This window comes from Anopheles nili, chromosome 3, assembly GCF_943737925.1.
Source record: "Anopheles nili chromosome 3, idAnoNiliSN_F5_01, whole genome shotgun sequence".
NCBI classification, from domain to species: Eukaryota; Metazoa; Arthropoda; class Insecta; order Diptera; family Culicidae; genus Anopheles; species Anopheles nili.
The window spans coordinates 18,630,499-18,652,083 of NC_071292.1; the positions used below are offsets into that span (position 1 = coordinate 18,630,499).

General features: G+C 49.1%; 1 protein-coding gene across 1 annotated transcript in view; it reads left to right on the top strand.

The window, feature by feature from the left end:
- The first annotated feature begins 16,867 nt into the window (after positions 1 to 16,867).
- The window catches only part of LOC128727200 (nephrin-like), a 44,268-nt gene continuing 39,550 nt past the window's right edge, over positions 16,868 to 21,585 (top strand). Inside the window, exon 1 of the mRNA XM_053821080.1 lies at positions 16,868 to 16,979. Within this exon, the coding sequence (XP_053677055.1) occupies positions 16,883 to 16,979 (97 nt within the window). The 5' untranslated portion in view covers positions 16,868 to 16,882. The remainder of the gene's footprint in view (positions 16,980 to 21,585) is intronic.

Consider the following 21,585-nt stretch of genomic DNA (forward strand, 5'->3'; position numbering starts at 1 on the left):
ATCCGAACTCCGCAAGGAGTAGAAAATAAAAAGAGTTGCGCCCCAACTTTCGAGCCCGATCCTTTCTCGCGGGCTCGCAGGAGGCACGGAAAATTGCGGTAAAAATTGAACCCTTGCGTCCTCCCTTCCTCACCTCCTCCTTCTTGCGGAACTAATCCAACCCCCGCCGTAGCCGCGTTCCGTTCCGTTATGCCATCACCCTCAAAAAATTGGCTCCTTCACACTTCCCAAACTCACCGCCCGCGTACCTGCGAGAAGTGGTTCCGGTTCCGGTAAGGTTGTTTTCGCTTCCTGCACCTCACTTTCCGGGTGTCACCGTGTGTGTGTGTGTGTGCACGCTGCGTGAGTCTTTGAGTTTGTGTTGTGCGTTGGTGCGGTGTTGTTGATTCGTCCTTCGTCCTGGCGTGACTCTATCGAGCGCTTACCACTTGCTGAGAAATAAAGTATTCCCCAACCTGGTGGTGTGAAAAGTAGGTTTTCTCGAGCCAACGCCAGGAGCAAAAGGCTTCGAGGACGACGTATTCGCCCATGCCGCGCAAACTATCGAAGATTAATGACTGAGGTTTTCCGAGTTCGGGTGCAAGCGGGAATTGTCGCCAGGACACGACACAACCAAGAGCCTTTCGACGGTGTTCTAACCTTCTGGTTCCGGGGTGACGGGGACAACAGATTTCTTTGCCAGAAGCTCGCCAACAGTGGCCTACCAACAAGGAGGACCTATAACCTAGTGCGCGTGCGAGCGTAACACCCGAAATCGTTCACAAAAGTTAAGTGATTCCGAAGCCCGTGGCCTCTGCGAGCGTAAACACTATCCTCGCCGGGATTGTGTGGGAACTTCCGGTCGAACACAACGCTGCGAAGTGCTCCTGCACGGGTTAAGTAGGTAAGTTTTGCGGTGCGAATGTTGTGCCTTCATCTATACCAAAACCCCGTGTACCGAAGGCTAGCCCCGTGTTTGTTCAGCTGGCCAACCCAACCGTCCCGTTGGCAGTAAATTATCATCGAACCGGACATCGCCCGAAGTCCGGTGGAAGACATTTGGCAGGCTCGCAGCGAAAGTTGCGAAACTTGCCGGGTTTCTCTTGCTCGCTTGCACACGCTTCCCGGGATGGCGACGGCATCGGGATTGCCAGCGGGGGAGGCAAAGTTGCTCGTTATCCTGGCGGGTGTTGAGTGTTTGCGTTTCCGTCCTGCCGGACGACGACACAAGCGTACGTAATGACTGGCGAGGGTGGCTCGCTTTGCGTTCGAGTTCACCATTCTCGAGGGACAAACTCGCGCTCGAGCGGGGGGCGGGAAATAATTTGAATAACGATTATTTTATGAGTGGTTGCCATGGTGTCCGCTCAGAACTCTGCGTGTGTGTGTGTTTGTGTGCGTTACGACAAAATTCATGAAAATGTCATCAAAAATGTACTCCTTCCCGCTTTTGATGGTGATTTTCCATCGCCACGCTGTCACCGTGGTCACGGAGGCTGGGGAAGCTCGTAATAGAAGCTCATCCCTGAGGCTCGTAAATATTTTAAAAAAGGAAAAAATAACGGCATGATAAAGAGATGGAACGGTAAATTGGAAGTGAGTAAATTTGAGCTATATAAAAAACGAGCAAACAAGCTACATCCGTCGGTTGAGTTGTCAATTTGTAACGGAGAGAATCGGTCCTTTTTCCATAGCGGAAAGGATAAAGCCAATGTGTGTGCTGTTGATGGACATGTGCAGTGTATTATATAACCATTTCGAAATTTCGACAAAAAAACGTGGTAAACTTTTGAATTGGACGAATACGTTTCATGCCTTGCGCAGTGCAAGAAGTGTAAAAATTTCTAGCAGCATTGAACAATAGGGAATTTTTCATGCTGGGATTAAGCAAATATTGGCATTTAATAATAATATTGTGAGGTATATTACTATTTAAGATCCTATCTGAATTTTCAGTACATTATATTAAAAACGTTTAAATTATAAGTTGTCATGATGAAAAACTTTGAAATTTATACATAAAATAGATACATAACATATTTCCAAAAGTATTTTGGTGAGATAAAATATATACACACTTTAGGAAATAAATTTTCGTAAGAATTCACCGGCAAAACTATTTGTTTTAAATTGCGTGAAATGACAATACAGTCCAATAATCTATTAAGTTATATCCCCAGTCCGCCTAATAGCACCGAACCATTTGCTTTGCTGAATAATTAAAAACACAAGCTAAATGAAATCCTAAAATCGAAACCACATTATGAAAATAGTTTTGCCGTACTTCACCGGCAGTTTAATTGGCCACCAGAACCGCCGGACGTGCCGTGTAAAAGAACGGACCACCTCCCAACCACCACCCAAAAAAGCCACGCGGTTAATGATGGCCATTGTAATTATGTATGAATTCATAAATTCAATTACAAGATTTGCGACATTTACGACGCTTCCATTGGCCCGCCCAGGCGATGATGAATGGAGCGAAACCAGCCAGCCGGTCAATCTTGGTCCGGCAACGGTGCGCCGGAATTAATTGCCATCCCGAATCGGATGTCGTGAAAGTCCACCCAGTCGTGTGTCCTACTTCGTCCTGCGTCCCAAACCAAGCCAGGAAGCCACCCACGGCAGCCGGTTGGAGAAATAATTTATGCACTCGCCTTTGGAAGTGGAAATGGAGTTTCCTCACTGACCAAAACCAGGGCCACTCTGCAAACTAGGCGTTCGCCATCGAACTCCACACCAATGGGTGCCATTTCTTTTCTTCCCGTGCGTTCACCCAACGGGTCCGTGCGTTCGGTGTGCGATCGGACCCAAGATCGGGTTCCAGTTAATTAAAATGAAACATTCAAACCGCAATCGAATAAAAGTTCATGTTTTCTCCATTCGGTGAAGCAATTTCCCGCACTCCCAGGGTTGCACCATTACCCGAAACCTGCGCTCCAGGGCCGTGGGACCCGTGCCAGCAATTTGATAAACTCGCTTCGAACCGGAGCAAATTCGGCCGTTGCCAAAAATTTCACCCGCTCGGTCCGTTTTCGAACACGCGTCCTTGTTGCGATGGGTGCCGGGCTATGTAAACCGTCGGAACTCGCGTCGGAACGAGCGCGTCGGAAGTAAACTATTTCCCGGGAATGGATGCGAGCGAAAAACCGCAAGCCACCATCATTCCGCCCAACGAGGACGCCGTGGCGATCGGGGGACCGTTCCTGGGCCGTGGGTAACGCCACAGGAATGTAACGACCGCCGGGACGTCCTGGCTCACGGATTGCCCGGCTAGTTGGCCCATGCCCGAACCGAGGCCTATAAAACCGTTATCGCAATTTAAATAACATTAGCGGAAATCCATACACCCCGTACACGGCGTCGTTCGGCGTCCTGGCGGTTCAGCGGCATGTGTTTGTGCCGCGCGCTGGAGTTGTTTAATATTTCGCCCGCACGCTTTGCCGTGTGTAAGTGCCCCCGATTTTCCCACAAATTCTCCGTTCCCGTTTTCCCACCCCCCCAGTGGAGCAGTTTGGGCTCGTGTTCGCGTGGATGTTGTCGTGCTACAACTTGTTTTTCCAGGCACTTTTTTTTTCTCGCCATTTTTGTATGTTACATTTGAAGGCGAATTTTCCACCCGAACACGAAACCCCGTTTGCGCGCTTCCTGCCGGTTCTATTCCACCGGGACAGTGCTGGAGGGGGGGGGTCGAGTTTTCGGTGGTGAAGTTTATTTTTTTCTCTCCCACCTCAGTGCATCGTATCCTTTGGGCAGGGGGGAGTAAACACCAAGAAAACCATGACCAAACCATACGTGTGCCAGGAGTTCACTTGCACGGCAACTCGTGGGCTCCTCGCTGGGAAACCCCGAACGACCCGGGGGCCATTAAAAGTGCGAGTTCGGTTATTGCCGTTTGGGGAAGTTTGATGAATTTTTGATGGCCATCCTTACCGCCAGCGCCGTCCTCACGGTGCGTTCGGTTTCCGGTTTTTTGGGCACGTAAAAATTGAAAAAAATAAAGTGGAAAACCGTGTGCCACCGTGAGCATCGGCATTAGGCGGAGCTCGAGTTCGTAACGGCACAATTTGTCTCGCGGTCGTTAGTTGGAAGCTTCGGGAGGCTTTAAAGTGGCACCATCAACGGAACCGGAAGATGGTCGGCTAAGAACTTCCGGTCGGATCACGGTTCCAAGCCGGGTGCACTTCTGGCTCGTTTGGTGAGCTCGTTCATCCATAATTCGTAGCCCTGGAACGCTTCTGCGCCACATACGTTCGATGCTTTAAACTCTTGCCATAGCCGCTTCAGGCGCGTTCAGCTTCCGGGAACCGGAACCGCGACCACAAACCGAAGTAAATTAAAACCCTCCCCTTCGAACCAGGCGGTGGTTCGATGCTTTATTTGCGCAGCTGCCAGCCCAAGGGAGACCACTCGCCAGCTGGCCACCGGTGATCGGTGAGCAAACAGAGCCGATAATGGTCTAATGAGTTGCGCCCGACAATTCGCATTATTCAACATATTAACCCTGCGTGTGGGGGCGCATCCCGCATGATTAACCGATTGCATGCTATTTTCGTACATCCTTTTTTTGTCTTACTCACGATTCCTAAAGGTCATCGAAAAGGGGGCCCGCTAATGAGGGGATGCTGCGAGGGTGCGATTCCGAGAGCGGCTTAAGCGGATAAGGACGATAAATTTGGCTCGAACACATCGGGACAAACATGCATGCGGCTCGGGGTGTTAAATTACACCTGAGAAACGAGCAGCGGAGTGGTAAATGGGCCGAATGAGTGCGCGCATTACACAATCATCGGGCATATTTACCGACGTTCATTTATTCGGAAAAAAGCGGTGCGAATACTGAATGAACAGCGATTGCTATTCTCTGGAAAAGAGGGACTTCTTGATTCGTTCGAACGATGGAATATGTTATACCAATAATATCCGTTTGAATATCCACTCCATATTCGGTGCGTGTTCCATATAACCGTTTTACTTTGATTTACCTGAATGATTCCATTCTTTGAATAAAATATTATGGTTACAAAATATGACGTTCATGATGAAATAGCTACTCTGAACGTTGGGAAGAGAGAACCAAAAATATGATCTTCTGCGGAGAAAGACTTGCATAAGAATTCACGTCGTGTCATCAATCACAATTTCATTTTGAATGTTCCGCGCTGAGAGGCACTTAATGGAAGAAAAATGAGTAAAACATTCCGGTGTCAGCTCAAAACAAAAAAAAAGCCCGATACATTTTTCTTCTCGTGTAACGATGATATCCAAAAATTAATAAAAAAAAAAAGAACGATAGCAGAGCATCCTTTTTCCAATCGAAATCATGCACCGAATACGCTTACATTGTTTGATGTCCTTTGTTTATGCTTCCACTTACCACCCCCACGTGTCTGAGCACCCTGTTTGATGGACCCTTCTACCAACAAAACCATCCATTAATAGAAAGACGATACCGAATGCCGATACCCGAAGTACGCTTTTCGGTGCGCTCGCAATCTCTCGATTTCAGCTCATCCCTGCAACAAGGCTCGAGAAAACCGGTTCGTGTTTTGTAATGAAAACCCCCCAGGGGGTGTGGGGGGGATCACCCCGCGGGAATCAATTATTTGACAAGCCTCACGAAACGTCCTCCCAAGCGCGAGCTTTCCCAATTTTTCGCCCCCATCCACTCGACGAAAATCAAAGCGAGAGAGCACTCGAAACGGATCAATTAACGGGAAAATCGGTGCGCTCGTATTGTGCGCGATCGATTGCCAAGGGACGAGTTTTACAAAATTTCACCACCACCAAAGCTCCAGCCCACCAAAGCTCGAAAAACGCGTGCCACACGTGCGCTCGGGAAAGCGCCTCAAATCCCGCAATTAATACCACATCAGCGCCATCAGTTGGGAGGGACGACCCATCCACAACGGGGGGGGGGGGGGGAAGGGGCCGGCAACCGGGAAGGTCGGGAAATAATTCCAGCAAATCAAAACAAGCAACCGACCGTGCTGATTAGTTCGTTCGAAATCAAACACACCCACGCGGCGGCCGGTGCGCGCCTCAATTGTCCTGAACGATGGGAAGAGTGGCTGCGGGCGGGCGGGCGGTATGATAGGGTGCGAAGGTGGACGATGAAGAGGTCCTGCCCCCCCCCCCCCCCTTTTACCTCCCTGCCATCGTCACTCACTCGAAACTGACTCACGACCGCCCGGGCCCGTCTTCGCGTGGCACTGTTTGCGTTGTTAAGAGTTCGTTAAACAATCCGGAGCACGTGATTGACAATCGAGAGGAAAAAGCCGATTTGGGAGTGTGGGACCGGTCGGTGGGTGGGTGTTTGATGGAAAAGATACCCGATACACACATACACGTGCAGGCACAAAATAACCCTCGCCATCAAGAACCCGGTCGATGGCCGAGAAAGAGCAAAAGAGAGAGTGTATAGCGGGTTCGTAAGTAATTCTCAAATTATCAATCAATTTAATAATTCCTCGCATGTCGCAGGACACGGCCATAATGGTGAGGCTCTAGCAAACGGTGAGACATTTTCCAGATTGCCCTCCGCACTCGGGCCGCTGTTAGCCACGATCAGGTAGCGCTTGCTGGAAAATCGTCGTGGCAAATCGCACCGGAATTGAGTCGTGTCCGAGATGAAAAGCAGCCTGAAAAGCAGCCATCTTGCAGGCGGCTGGGAGCGTGATAAGTGGCAAGAAAAATGTGGCCCGTGTGCCCGTGTACGTGTGCCCGGCACATAAGCGCACCATAATAAACCGACCAGCACGCCAGTAGTGATTGCATTGCTTTACGGATTCCACAGAACCCACGGGCAGCGACTTCCAGGACGATCTACCGCTGTGGGGCGTTGTCGAAGTTGGGACGTTTGGACGAGATGCCTAAGCCTCGTCGATCGGGCTGCGGTGATGCAACGATGAGACAAAAAAAATGTTCCCAAAACATTTCCGCCCGCTCAAGGAGCCGCTTCCGAGGGGAGAGGGAATCTCGCTTGTTGAGCTCCGCGCGTCCACGGTGCGTTCGTTCGCTGCTGCTGTTGGTGCTGTTTTTTGCTGCTCCCATTTCTCTCGTTTTTCGGCTGCACCGTCAATAACAAGCCAAGCAATGGATCGTCGTCAGGTCGTCCCACAGGGCACTGGGCACGCGAAGGGACCAGAGTCAACTACGAGAACTCCACAGATCCCTTTCCCACCAAGCCTTCCCCCCCCGGGAATAGGGGGCGGACAGCCAAAAGATGGCCGGATAATGCAATCGGACGGTTGTGGCAGCCAACGGGGGTTCTCTTTCTCTCGCTCTGTTGGGGATTTTCCCGGGAAAATCCTCCGCCCCACCGGATGGCAAAGAAAACAACCATCCACAAGAAAATCGACAGCACCCGCACCCGACCCGTTCGAAGTATTGCACCCGGCCAGCTAAACGGCATCCTGGGCAGCGAAGGCGAAGTCGCACCGGACGTGGCCCGAGCGCGGAATGACCCTGCGCCTGGAAAAACCGGGCACGTTCCGGCGTGCACAGCCCAACCAGGAATGCCAATTTCCCCCCCCCCCCTCCTCCCCACCCCCCTCTCTCTCATGCAGGTTGTTGTTTGCACACATCTTCGCCTCTGGTCTTCGCCTTTTTCCAAGCGGCCGCATTCTCACGTACGGTCGTTTTCCGTTTTGTATCCTCGCTCACTCCACCGTCCGTCCATCCATCCGTCTTTTGGGGGTTTTTTTCTTTGCTTCTTCTTCTTCTTTTCTCCCACAAGCACGAACCACCCTGCGGAAAAGATCCACCGCCCACCCCCAAAACAAGACGGAAAGCCAACCAAGTTGACGGGCTACCGAAAAGGGCGGAGAGTCAGAGCCTGGGGAGAACCAAACAGATCACCCATCCCGCCGTGGTCCCGCCGAGTGCAGTGCCAGCTCCTGGGGAAATATTTTCGCCAGAGGGCGCGCGAGAGAGCTCAAAATTTCAATCACGTAATATCGTTTGAAATAGTGTATGTGTGTGTGTGTGTGTTTTTCTTTTGCGCTCACCGTGCGGCTCGTGTCGTGTCGGTTTGCTGGCACAAAAAGCGAAAGAAGCAGCGAATAAAAAAAAACCCTTTCACCGCACACCAAAACCACCGGCTTGAAGATGTGAGGCGTGCGATCGTGTGGGCGGAGGAGGCGATGTCCTGCCGCCAATTCACTCGCTCCCCGCCACCCCTTCGATCGGTCTTTTGCGGCCCCCGGAAATATTTATTAAACCTTTTCCGAGCCAATGGTCCATTAAATATCGAACGAAATTGGTCCGAAAAGATTCCCCCACCCCCCCAAACCGACGACACACGCGCCTCTGCGGTTGCCCACCTCCACCTTTCGATAGTCCTTTCTCTTTCTGTCTCTCTCACTCTCTCTCTCTCTCTTCCCCGCAAACGCCGCTTTCCCCAGAGATCTCTACCACACCGCGGGGACCCTGCAAAGTACAGAGCAAATGACCCACAACACAGCCCAGCCCGGTCGTGGTGGCGCAAACGTGTGACGTGCGGTGGTGGCCCTTCTGCCTTTAATCGTGGGATGATGATGGCGCCAGCGAAAGTAGGTGGAAAATAGCTCCGAAAATGGCGCTAGTGGCTTGGCAGGAGCCCGTCAGCAGGGCTCCACCAGTGGGAGTGTGTCTCGTTTCTTTTTTTTTATGATGATTACTGCTGTCGTTATTTGCGGTCTCGGCTCGGTCGCTGTCGGTCGGGCTGTCGGTGAGGATCTGATTTGGCAGAATTTGATCGATCATAATGGTCGACGATGGCGGGGGTGGTCCGACGCCAGAACGGGTGGAAATCAAAGCCAGCTTGCGTTCGCTCGATTTGGCGGTATTTTTGGGCACCAGCGGACGGTTAATTAATGATTCACCCGAACGGTAACTGGCGGTGAATCTGGCTCACGGACGGCAAAACTCGTCGGCGACGGTGACGAACCTGGCACAGGGTCCTTTTTTTGGTTTTTTTTTTTGGGGGGGAGGTCGACACGGCACGTTGTTTTATGATGGGTGGAACATTTCGAGACGCTGCCCAAGGGCTCTGGGTATACACTCCATCGAGAAGGAGTAGCGTTGGTCCATTTTTCACCCGGATGGACGTGTTTGAGTATTAATTATGGCACCGCAGCGCGAGTTTGTGTTGGAGTTTCAACTTTGAATGGAGAAATTGTTCAAATTTAATTGAATTATAATGATTCTTGTGTTGATGTTGAAGGAGTGATTCGATAAAGTAGCTCGATTTATACACTTATCGCAAGAAGTTTATGAGACATTTTCTTGTGTGTCTTATCCGGTGACTATTTTCTTAAAGGTACATGAATCTTTCTACGGAATTTGTTTACAACACTTAGAGAAATCTCACAATAGGTTTTTTTGCGATTTCAAATAAGGTTCACAAGGAAAAGTCTGAATTATTCTGTTTCCTAGTAATAAAATCAAAAGATTGATTTGAAAATCAAAACAACACTGAAATTATAACAATAGCCTTTTATGTTTTCGATTTTCGATGAACTCGTAACGCTTTGATACTGGCTTTGATACACGAATAATTGAATAGTTACAGCCTGAATGTAATGAGTTGCAAGAAGTTTAATTATAATTTAAAGAAGAACAACCCTCAAGTTAAATTAAACCAGGTAAATTAAAGCAAAATTTTCCATCGATGAAATTGCTCCGTACGAGACACGATACGAGACGGTCAGGAAATATCCGATCGATAAAATCATATCACATTATCGCTCGCTGTTTCCATCCCGTTCTGCTTCACCAACCACCCCCTCGGGCCTACAATCATTCCGCTCTTCCAATTATTGCTGCGCGCTCTTCACGCATCGCCGATGGCAAATGCAAAGTTATAACAATAATACCACTAATGGTTGCCGAAAGCGAGCCCAGAGGAAAGCACCAAGGCACCGGGAAATCGGTGCGCTTCCAAGCTTCCCCATTCCACATTTCCCAGAAACAAACACACACACACACGCTGTCCGAACCCAGCTTCCACGAACGACCAGGACGGAAAATTGATTTTGAAGATTTTATTCCACGTCTGTCACCCGAACACAGAACAAACAAATGGCACGTGCTGGCGTGTTCTAGAGAATGGTCGTCCGCCGTCATGAAGGGAGTGTTCCGAAGGTAGAAGTATTTTATTTTTTCCACTTGGGGGAAATCAAACGAAATTTAAAATTTAAAAATTTAAAGCAGGACCTACTACGGTTGGGAGATATAAAAGCAGTAGCTTTATATTCTCACCTCACCAATTGAACATTTATTTTCATAGTGGCTAAGAATTTGCTATAGTCTATAATAATGAAAAGACCCACCATTTTGTCACCATTTTTTGAAGCGAGCGACACCCACCATTTTGCCTACCCAAGACATTTTGCATAAAGACAAAGTTATCTTAATGAACAAATTAAATTATAAAAAACATCATAGAAGCTGACTGAAAATTATACATCCTAGTTTATTTTATGTGATATTGCGTGACATTTGCGAAGTTTCTTCATATGACGGAGGTTTCAATTCCCAAAGAACACATGACATCCACGCACAGAATTTATAGAGGTGATCCCAGAATGCTTCCATGTAAATAATTCAACAATATTTTATGCCTTTCTACGCTAGTTTAATAAAAAAAGCCGCATTCTAACAAACATTCTACAGGAATTTAAGCGCACTTTTAGCTTTCTCTAACGACGTATTTCATATGATTGCAGGGCTTGGCCAACAGGAAAAAAATTATATTTCGAACCGAGGCAAAAATAGCCACTCTAACCGTGCATTAAAAATCGGCTTCAAGCGCCAATTGCCGGTGCCGCGTGGCGTATGCAAAATGACGGGCTTATTAACTGAGCCGATTAAGGGATTAAAGTTTGTAAGCCTCCAATATTAGCGCACGGCACCCCCAGCACACGCAAAAGAGGGAGAGAAGGAAAACAGGCAAAATGCGCCACGTGCGTGCTGTGTTTTAAGCCCGGCAAAGGGATGGTGAGTTCTAGTTACCATGGGGCAAGCTGGTTTTAAAACTGCAAGCTCACGGAAGGACGGTGCCACCAAAACACCAAAAAGAAACCCTCACACACATACACACATAAAGCGTACCACAAAGCGGTCCAATTACACTTTCGTCGATAACAATGGCCAGCGAGTGCTTTAAATATCAACACAAAACGCAACAAACTGTTGATACGTTGACGATCGACTTGTTGGTACTGTGCGCAAGATTGGAGGAGCAGGGTATCGAGACTAAAAAGCGAAAAAAAAGAGGAAAAGCTCCACGCGAGCAAGGGAAAACGTTTTGAAAAACAATATAACTCCCTCTCGAGCTTCACCCAACGGAACGGCTAAACGGGGGAAGGAAATAATCACCAACGTATCGAGACCGAAGCAACCGTGGAGGAGCAGCGAAGAGGTAGGGCAAAAAATAAATTACCACCACTTAGAGGGCCGGGCTCGGTTGTGCGTGTGCCGGTCCGGCTATTTCCGTCCCCCGGATCGATTCCGGACGGACGGTCGAATCCACTTTCAATGCGCTGCCGCGTCGACTTCAAAGCCCCGACGATCGCCAGGACGCACCGCACGGTAAACGGGCGGATGAGCAAGGGGTGGGGTGGATTGCGGGGCCAATGAGTCCACCAATCAATGTGTCCACCGGTTCCATTCCCTCCGACCGTTCCTTGCAGCGCACGGTGACCCCGGGATGTCGAGCGGCTCTTGAGAGCTGCATAAAAACAGGACCATGATGAATTCTAAGCCGTACACGACCTAATCGCCCGTGACGGCACGCAGTCGAGCGTCGTCGTCGTCGTCGTCCTCGTTCTCGTTCTCGTTCTCGCTATGGTCATCTCACTCTCCACCCCTTTTGCCGCTTGACCCTTGCCCTTTTCCCACCGTTCGAGGCCGGTAATTGATATGCCCGAAGGATGCACTTGCACCGTTCGATTGTAATGGAAATTAATCCTTTTGGGTTCGCATCCGGTCACGAGCGATGGATGGAAGGGAACACGGAACACGGAGTAGGTTAGGGTTTGTTGGGAGCGACCCATTCCCATATTGTCGTCACACACAAAAGGGCGAGCTTTGGACGCCGTTGTGACGATTGCAGCGCCCCCTGCAGGAAGCTTACGCGACTTCGCGAGCACGGATGTCGCCGCGGGAGTTTTCCGCGGAGTAAAGGAGCACGAACGCCGTGGTCAACGGGGTGTCGGACTTTTTTCGGAGCCCCCTCCTCTCCACTCACTCCCTTCCAACCCCTTCCGGCCACACACCGCATACCAGCGAAACGGTTGGTGGTAATTCGATTCGGGGAGCGATTTTCCGGCACAACCCGGCCACCGTCCGGTCACGTAGGTGGTTCATTATGATTTACAATTACCTTTGCACCTGGACTGAACCGAAACCGAGGACACGGTAGAAAGGGACCGCTTTTCCTCTACCTTCTTTCCCTCTCTTCGACTCCACGTCATTTAAATTGCCGCTCGCTGGCGAAGCCGAAGGAAATTAATCGTGGTGTCGGGAAAGAATGGTTGGCAATTTCCGGCTGGCCGAAGGTCAGCGGCCCTTACCCAACTACACCGTGGCCGGGACCGAGTCATTTAAATGCTACCGTGGTTCGAGAACCCCGAACAAGCGCAGCACGGCCAGTGGCGTGTGAATAACCGGGACGAGAAGCAGGGCAGTTGAAAAAAAAAGAGGCGGAACCTCACAAACCATTATTCGACCGAATGGGCTCCGGACCGCAATGGGCGATTAAAGCAATCCCGTGGACGACGGAGATGTGCCCCGGCAGAAGGACGAAGTGGGCGCGCTGTTTGGCGAACACGTTCTAACGAGGACGACGACAAACTACCGCTTTCTGGCTGGCTCGATACCATTAAAATCGCATCGAGAAAATAAGCTGCAGTTTTTTTTTGCTCGGAACGTTCGGAGGGCAAAGATGAACGGAGCGTTCAGTTTGCAATTTTCATTCGACGTCTGTTGAAGCGTCTCGTTGAGAGACGAAGACTAGCTAAGCGAAGACGGAAGGATATTATTTCATATCGTACTAAGCTGCCATCGCTCGACCATCGACTTCGACCATCGGCATGGCATGATCGACGTAGTGTCAGATCGGTAATCCACAGAATTGTGGACAGAAATCGAGAAGAAACATGCCGAAGGATGTTGACTTTTATTCTTCTCGTGAGAGCTGTTTGGCTACACGTGTAAATAAATATAAGTCTGATCGACAGGCAGCGCAGATAAGCGAAACTAAAAAAATAGAATATGCCCGAGAACTTGACCTGGCCTTCTATTCATTAATATGCCATTCTATGCCAGAATCTTTGTTCAAAATAGTAATTCAGCATCAAAGCTCCGTGCTCGAATAAATTGATCATTTCATCACCGGAAGAATGCCGAAATATATATTCAAAATAATACCTGGACAGCAATCCACTTTGTTCGAAATTCAAAGAAAACTAAATTGATCATTTGGACACCGAAATACTTAACGAACGCATATTTTATAGAAAATTCAGTGGAACTTTATAATTATTCAGCCTACATACCAGGTAGGTTTGTTCCTGCCAACAATAGTAAGCCACTTGGTTGCATGGAGCTAGTGATGTTAAATACAATGCACGTTATTATAAAACGGACCATAAAAACCTACAACTGCTGGAACACTGCAGCATGCATGGTGAAAAAAAAGACCATCGTTGCGACTACTAGCGCCACCGATAATTAAACAACTGTACAAAAGCCTAACTGGAAAAGCTCACCAAACCGGTTTTGTGTATTTTATAAATGTTATTGTGCCATTGCTTTACTTGTGCCGTTTTTTTTTCTTGTTTTGCTTATTGCTATCATGTTTTACTCCCCTCCACGCTGATGCTCTAATTGGCGTGTTACAACGCGCCGATCATTTGGCAGCCGTAACGAGGAAAAACAAAATAGCACAGCACAAAACCAGCGAGCAAAAAAAAAACCATCCCACCCAACCTCGCCATCAATATTGACTGTTTTTATTGTCGCTCATTTTAATCAACCAGCGCCAGGCGACAATGCAAGGCACCGACGGGGGCTGCCGACGACCAATCACAATTATCGGACCCCGGGGCATCCTGTAGGTTCCCCTGCAGGGTCGCTTCCGTTCCGGGAACGGAAAGCTCCACTCACCGATGGAATTCGATTTGCACCCGGGCGAGCAGCTTCTGAAGGCCTCGCGAGTGTGCAGCCACCGGCCTCCATCATACACACATGGTCGATTTCGCATAATGAGTAAATTTTCAATTCATGAAAATAATGAAATAATGATTTAATGCGCACCGTACACATAATCAAGCCTTTGTGCCCGTCGATCCGATCCCTAGGGCGCGTCCTGTACCGCGGCCGACCAACCGACCGTCCGCACGGCATTCGTCCTAGTTTGGGGGATTGTAAAAGTGGGATTTTCCGCCGATGCTTTTTTTTTCCTGCGCGCTCGAAGTTGCGCTTTCTACACTCCACCCAACAATCGGAGCGCTTCAGCAACTGCGCTGAATGGACACGACGCACTCGGGCGAGTTTGATCATCCTCTTGTGCGGGGGTTTTGCTTTTTTTTTTGTTCTCATCCCAACCGATGCGCTTTATCTCATGCATACCACCCCTACAAATGGCCGATTATTGGCTGCTCCATCGAGCGTACCCCAGGCGAGGTGATTTATTTTTTCCTCATTTTTTGCCCCCCATCTTTCGACATTGATTTTCCCGTCCACAGCTGCTTCCCTTCGGTGCCGCTGTGTGTTATTGCAATCAGGCATTTGTGAGCAATTGATTTCGTGTGCATGTAAATTAGTTTTGGATTAAAATATAATTTCATCCATAAATTGATGCAACCGCTGCTTCGGGCATGGTGGTGAGCGAGTGGTTAGCTGTTGATGCGAGCCTCGATTTGCCCACGATATGCCGGAGAAAATATTATTGAACGTGAATTATTAAGCGAAACATTATTTTCGAAAGCTCAGTTCATGTCTTGTGTAGCTTTCCCATGGAAATTTATTTGCACAGTGACCTTGTCGCCCTGTGGTTGCGAATGGACGATGCTGGGAATGAAATCTTCGAGCCAGGCAGGAGAGAGTGAAAAAAGCCAACAGCGCCTGGAAGTTATGCAACCAATATTTACTGCCAGAACGTGGGCCGGTGCTTGCATATCGATTGCAGCTGTGCACCGAACGGGAGCTGCATAATCGATACCATTCTCGGCATTGACCCACCGCACCCGCTGGTGGAGTGGGTTTTGCCTTCTTGATATGCTTTCCAACCCATCGGCACCGTAATTAGCCCTGGCGATAATGGCTTCGGCAGGAAACCTTCTACCCAACAGCCCCCAAACACATACACACACTCACTCGAGCTGGTTTCGTGAGAAAGATCGGTTTCCGGTCGACCAGGGATTTGATGCGAGAGGAAACGCTCAAGAGCACAGTTTTAATTAAAAGCTTCCTTTCTTTTCCTTTCAATTTTCTGCAAACACCACCCGCCCGGCAAGGACGAAGATTGTGACATCCTAGCACGATAATGGAAAGAGGCAGACGAATGCTAGCCGTCGTTACGACGTCGGGCTTAGACCGAGCAGAAAATAGATCGAACAAATGGCAATTAATTATTTTTCCACTCAGCACATGCGCTCACATGCGGTTGTAGTAGCAGGTTTTCTGCTTGAATTTACGTTGAGCTTTGTTTACGATGCAATTCGGAGCAGTCAAGGAGACCGTCAGCTGAATTGGGCGTAAAAGATTTCTCGGTTTGTGATATGAAAATACCTTTTTCTGGTATGAAATTGTAATAAAAAAGCCAGCCCAATGCGGCGCGCTTACACACTAAGGGTAGCTTTATATTCCCCACATTGCGCCACGGTGGTCATGGCACTATGAAGTGTTCTTGGCATCTGTCTCGGCATTCGCACACACACGCGCATACGAGCTATCTGTGTCCTATTGTCAAGTGTCGTTATGAATAAATTCGACGCAACTCGCTGCACGAGCTGCGCCACTAGATGCAAGTGTACCAACGCCCGGGCGGTTTAATAAAAGCCCTCACCATTGCATCGCTGGAAGCCACGAAATTTTCCATTAAATGCACCAGGCTCACACCGCACAAGGCAACGGCGGGAGTTGGCGACTGTAAAGTGCATCCCTTTGTCGTTTGTTCGCCCAGCTCTACTAGACAACACTCAACCACCGCTTTGTCGGTCTATTCCATTCCTGCATAGACTCGTCTCTCCCTCTCGCTATCTATCTCTCTCTCTCTCTCTCTCTCTCTCTCTCATTCATGTCACGGGAATGCAACCGGCCCTTCACCGCGGTTTCGGTGTACAGGCAATTGAAGATAAAATTCATGACGCCGACTCAAAAGCTCGTGCGGCTGAGAAGCACTCCGTCAACCGTACTAACCGAACCGTTTCCATCGTTCCCGTCGTTCGCAGGTAACCGCATCAGTCTTCGGCAGCATCATTCGTCTTGCAGCAAGCAAACACCGCTCGACGTCAGCCAGCCCATTAAAGCCATCACATGCGGTGGCTTCTTGGTGGTCCTTGTAGCGGAACGCGGGACATGTTGACGCAACGAGCCAACATCGGCCAACAACGACGCCGAGCGTCATTAAATTGAACAGAGCCCGGATCCCGGACCGGAAACGGCGTCCAGGATTCTGGCCCATCGACGACGGGTCCCGGGGCGATCACGCTGCCATAACACGCCGATCATTATTTTCCGGAAGAATAACAAAATCTTAGCTACGCGAGACGCTGACCGGAGTGCGTGTCAAGGAAGGAGGTGCGAAAGGATTCGAGGGGAGCAAAAGAGCACGGGCAAAAAGCCTTACAGACACACAGAAACTTGAAGAACGCTCAACCGGCGAAGAAGAAAAAACGCACAATCGCTCCTAAACATGAAAGCCGAGGGTTTCGTACGCGCGCTGTGGTGGAATTTGGTGCTAATTATAAATTTAATAGATGGAAAATCGATGCACGAAAAGGACAAACACGGTAAGTTGACGGGAGGTTGCTATTTTTTATCTTCATGTTGCAATATTCTTGAGCAGCTTTGCACCTTTCCCAAGGTGAGCTTCACAACCAGAGCTCAATCGAGCAAGGGTAATTGTATACTCCTTCCCAGAAGCTTGGCTTTGTTTGCATCGTGTGACGCAAGGTGCTGGTTCATTAAAAGTTGTAAGAGATGTACCGAGTTTCCCGAACCTGTGAAAGGCAATCGTCGGAAAGCACAACATTTCCGTTCCGTATCCTGGAAATGGTCCATTGACGGTTATCAATATTAGGATAGCTGTGCTTCATAAGCCTTTTCTATCGAAATTTGTACAATTTCTGTTACGTAGAGCCTTGTGCAAGTGGAAACAAAGCGTTTTGTTTGAACAAGCCGCTGCTGCAATGCATGCAATCTTATAAAAAGCGAGCTACTGATATTCAATAGTTAGTTATTTTAACTTCACATAACCTGCTTTGTAGTACGAGTCCGAGAATTGCTTCAACTATGTGTCAGTACATGGTTCAGATGTCTCAATGTAGGATAGGTAGACGTTTCCCAAAATACGACCACGACACGTTCAAGCAACAAAGGCGAACAAATCTAAGAACAAAATCATTAAAAAATAATAGTCGCAAGGTTGAAGCTGCACAGAAAAATACACAAATAACTCCGTCTGCAAGAATACAGCCGCATTCCAACGAATACCTTCGAATGATCGAATTCTCCCGAGACAGGGCGAAGCATGTCTTGCTTGACACAGTCGTGACTCGTCTCGTAACATCTCGCAAGTCTCGAGAGCACAGAAAATTGGACAGAATCTGGACGATTCGCTTTTTCTTACTTTGACATTTCCACTCTACTACACCTTCGCTCTCACGCCGCAATGCGATTAAGAAAGAAACCCGGACGAATTGAATGGGAATGTGTAAAAACGCGACTGAATGAGCGCGCAAGAATTTTCACCGTTTAATTGGTCGGCAAAGGTGGGTCTGCTTGCGTGGCCATGGCCGGGGGTGGATAAGGGTGAGCAGGCTTCCTGCCAAAGGGCCATTCACGAAGAAAGAGGTCAAAAAAAAATCAGCCACCCTACGCCCAGCTCCTCGCCCCCTCTTGGGCTGCTGCCCCTCGCCGATGATTATGAGATTATGCTCTTTAGAAAATGTCTTTTCAAGTCGACTGACTGGAGTCGTGAATGGGGTAGAAAAGGGAGTGTTACGCCGAAGAAGCAGCCCTCTTCTCACCTTTCTTTTTCACTCTCCCCATCTCTCATCCCCCCCCCCCTCCCCCTTCTTCCACCTGTGCACCACTTCCGGCAGCTGTGACGTGAGGCGACCCAGCCATGCTACCATAAAGTTGGTAAAATTAATGAACTCCTTGATGAGCTGTGCTTTGCTCCGGCGGTGTATCCATTACACGTCGGGGCACATCACCTGGTGCGCCGGGGTTTGATTCCCGGGCACCGGGTCTGTGCAAGCGTCCGGGTGCGATTTAACGGTCCGGGTGCCGCAAAAGTGAAACTTTTCCACAATGGCGACGGCGGTGGCAGCGGTGCTACCTAATTCAGCTAAGAGCACAACCGAAAAACCGACCCTCCAAAACCCGTACCACACGTTCTCGGGCACGCAATCCTTCATTCGTGAAGGTGGCGACCGCATTCCTTTGGCCGAGTGAGAGATCAGGCAAGTTTTCGACCCCAGGCTCGGCTTTCCGAGGAAAGATGCCAAGACGTGGAGAAGCTGGCCGGTAGCCGGATTCTTCGCTCTCCTTCACTTTTGGACCTACGGAAAGCAAAAAAGAGACGCCTTAAAACTAAATAAAGAAAGCCTACCCGGCACATGCCACCATGGTTCTTGTGGTGAGCCGTGGGGGAAAACTTTTGCGCTTCGTTCCACTGCGATCCCGATGAAAACTGTCAAGTGAGCCACACCGGGTGATCGTGCCGCTTTGTTGGCACAAGACTTGGTAAGTTTTCCCACAACTGTCCGGTTCAATTCCGACCACCGTCCGACCGGACCATTGTGCGCTCTGGGATGCTGTGGCGCTCAACAATGCACTCGTCAGCGCTGTTGACACGCCGAAAAAGGAGCCGCGTGTGTCCGTCCTGAGTGATGGAGGTCCTGCCACTCGTCGAGTGCTTTCTTGGAGCAGCTTCTTTTTTTTCTTCAAAAGCCGAGTAATACGATAAATTAAACTTTAAATATCTATGAACCGTTCGCAACAACTTTGCCAGCGTTCTTTTATTCCGCCATTGCGACAATTGTGTGAATTCTGTTTTTAAAATTACCCCTGCTTGTGCATGAAAATGACAGAAATAGGTCCCCGTTAGGTCGCGCCCACAAAAAAGGGCAACCAGCTACGATTTGAAGCGCTTTCCTCACCCGGAAACCCCGGTACACGCACATATCACACATAACGAATTAATCTTTTGTTGTAATCACATCCGCCACCCGTGTTACCAAATTGGGAGCGCGATTTTCCTCCCACCAAGCGTCTTCATCAACGGCGCAAATGTGACTTCCAGCCCTTAATTCAACCCCGTACAACAAGCGGCTAGAAACCGGATGCGGTTCGAAAGCCACGCAAAACGACGCCCACAGCAGGAGCCACAGTCTGCTGCCGTTGACTTAAGCTCCTCTCGGCTTCGAGCTTAAAACCGATGTAAACTTTCACCAAATGGCGTTCGGTGTTACATCACCCGAACACACGCGCTCGCACCCGGCGTGGAATTAGTTTCGTGGTACCACCGGGCTACCGGGAAAACCTCCTGCGCGTGTCGCGACCACGGCTTGCGACAATTGATACGCGAGGTGACCTGTGGTGGAACGCCAGGCACGGTTTAATCTCGCCGGCAATCGTTATTTACGTACCCGTATTAAAGCCCACCACTGCCGGATGCATAAATAAATCGCAATGGAATGGTAGGAAATGGGAAAAGCAGCAGAAGAAACATGAGCGCAAGAAAGCGATGAAAAAAAAAAGAAACAAGCGGTAAGGTATACACACCGAACACCGAAACACTCTGAATAATTATTAAACCATTTGGGCGTAGTGCGCGAAATTCATGCGCGAGCACTGTAACCCCTAATCTTTGGTTGGAATCTGCGGTAATATCCTGGCGGTGGGTTTCGAAAACGGGAGAAGGAAATTGTCGCACCGCGCCTGGAAATCCGGTCCCCAGCTCCAGCCACGCCATTTTGCACGGCCTCAAAATAACGACATCCATACCACGCACGCGAGAGTTACCGCCGTAATGGGTGCTCAAGATAAATAAATTTATCTCAACGTTTTCCGCTGGAATTTGTCAGCGGCTTCCCCTCTCCGGGCTGGGAAGGACACGGGAAGGTTGGGATGGGGCGAGAGAAATGACGGGAGGAGAAAACGATGGGGACGAGCGTACGGCGGAACGGAGGCGGAACCGTTTCGTTCCGTCGGGGTATGATCCTTTCGCAGGCGGAAATTGATACCATGGAGCTGGCTTTTGGGGTGGGTTGGGGGTTGTTTGTGGGTCGCGGGGAGTACGGGATGGTTTATGTTCTTCAATTTTTAAATAACACCCCGCCCGATGAAGCAATTGTAGCATTTATCATATGGCACCGCTCAACCATCTAGAGAGAAAGAGAAAGAGAGAGAGAGAGTGGCGAAAGCGTATGCGTGAAACATAAAACAGCGACAAACCTCCCTTCAAGCGGTGGCCTTTTTTTTGATCACGTTGAACAAATGTCCTGCTGTGGCTGGGCCACTTCTATTGCCAAATAAATACGACCACTTGGTGGTTGTAAACGTAACGGCGAGGTCATTGAACGAACGAGTTGAGTTGGAATGAGTCGGACGTTGAACGTACAACAAGTTTTTAAATTATTCACAAATTGGATTTTGGCACAATTTAAATCATTTAAATAGACAAAATATGATGAAAAGCATTAGATCGTGCTTTAAACACTGCTCGTAAAGCGTGTTGCATACCTTTTCTACCGAAAAGTGCGTGAAAAAGGTTTCTTGAAAGCTTTCCCACCCACAGTTCAATTGTGAACTTTCTATCGATTTCTCTCCGTGGTATTCGCGAGTAAAACAAAAAAAAATCTTTCAAATATTTCAACATTATTTCAACCTCCCCTGCAATAAATCCATTTCTTCCCACAACCACCGGTCCCGTTCAGCAGAGCCACCGTGCCTTCTCGCGCCATGATTCACGAGAGCTATGCTAATCGGCATCATCATTTTCGTCGTTAATGTTTTCTCCGCGCTTTCGCGATCGATACGAGCGTACGTTCACCGCCCCCAGCAGGGGTGGTTTGAAGCTCGAGCCACACGAGTAAAGTCCGTGGCCCACTCGTACGAATATAGAGCAGCATTGACATTGAAACACCGGTGCTGCAAAGAAGCGCGAAAGTTTTCGCAAAAATCATTCGCAAAGCGGAAAACAGCACCACCAAATGCCGTTCTACTTCGTAAGCCAAGATACGCGTGTGAGTGTGTGAGTGAGTTTGCGGGAAAATTCGCTTCACCCGAAATTGGATTCAATGTTTTTAAAGGTCGCTCCACCGGCAACGTGCGAGTATAAAACCAAAAAAAAAAAGCCCAAATTTCATCGCACCGAGCCGGCCTAAT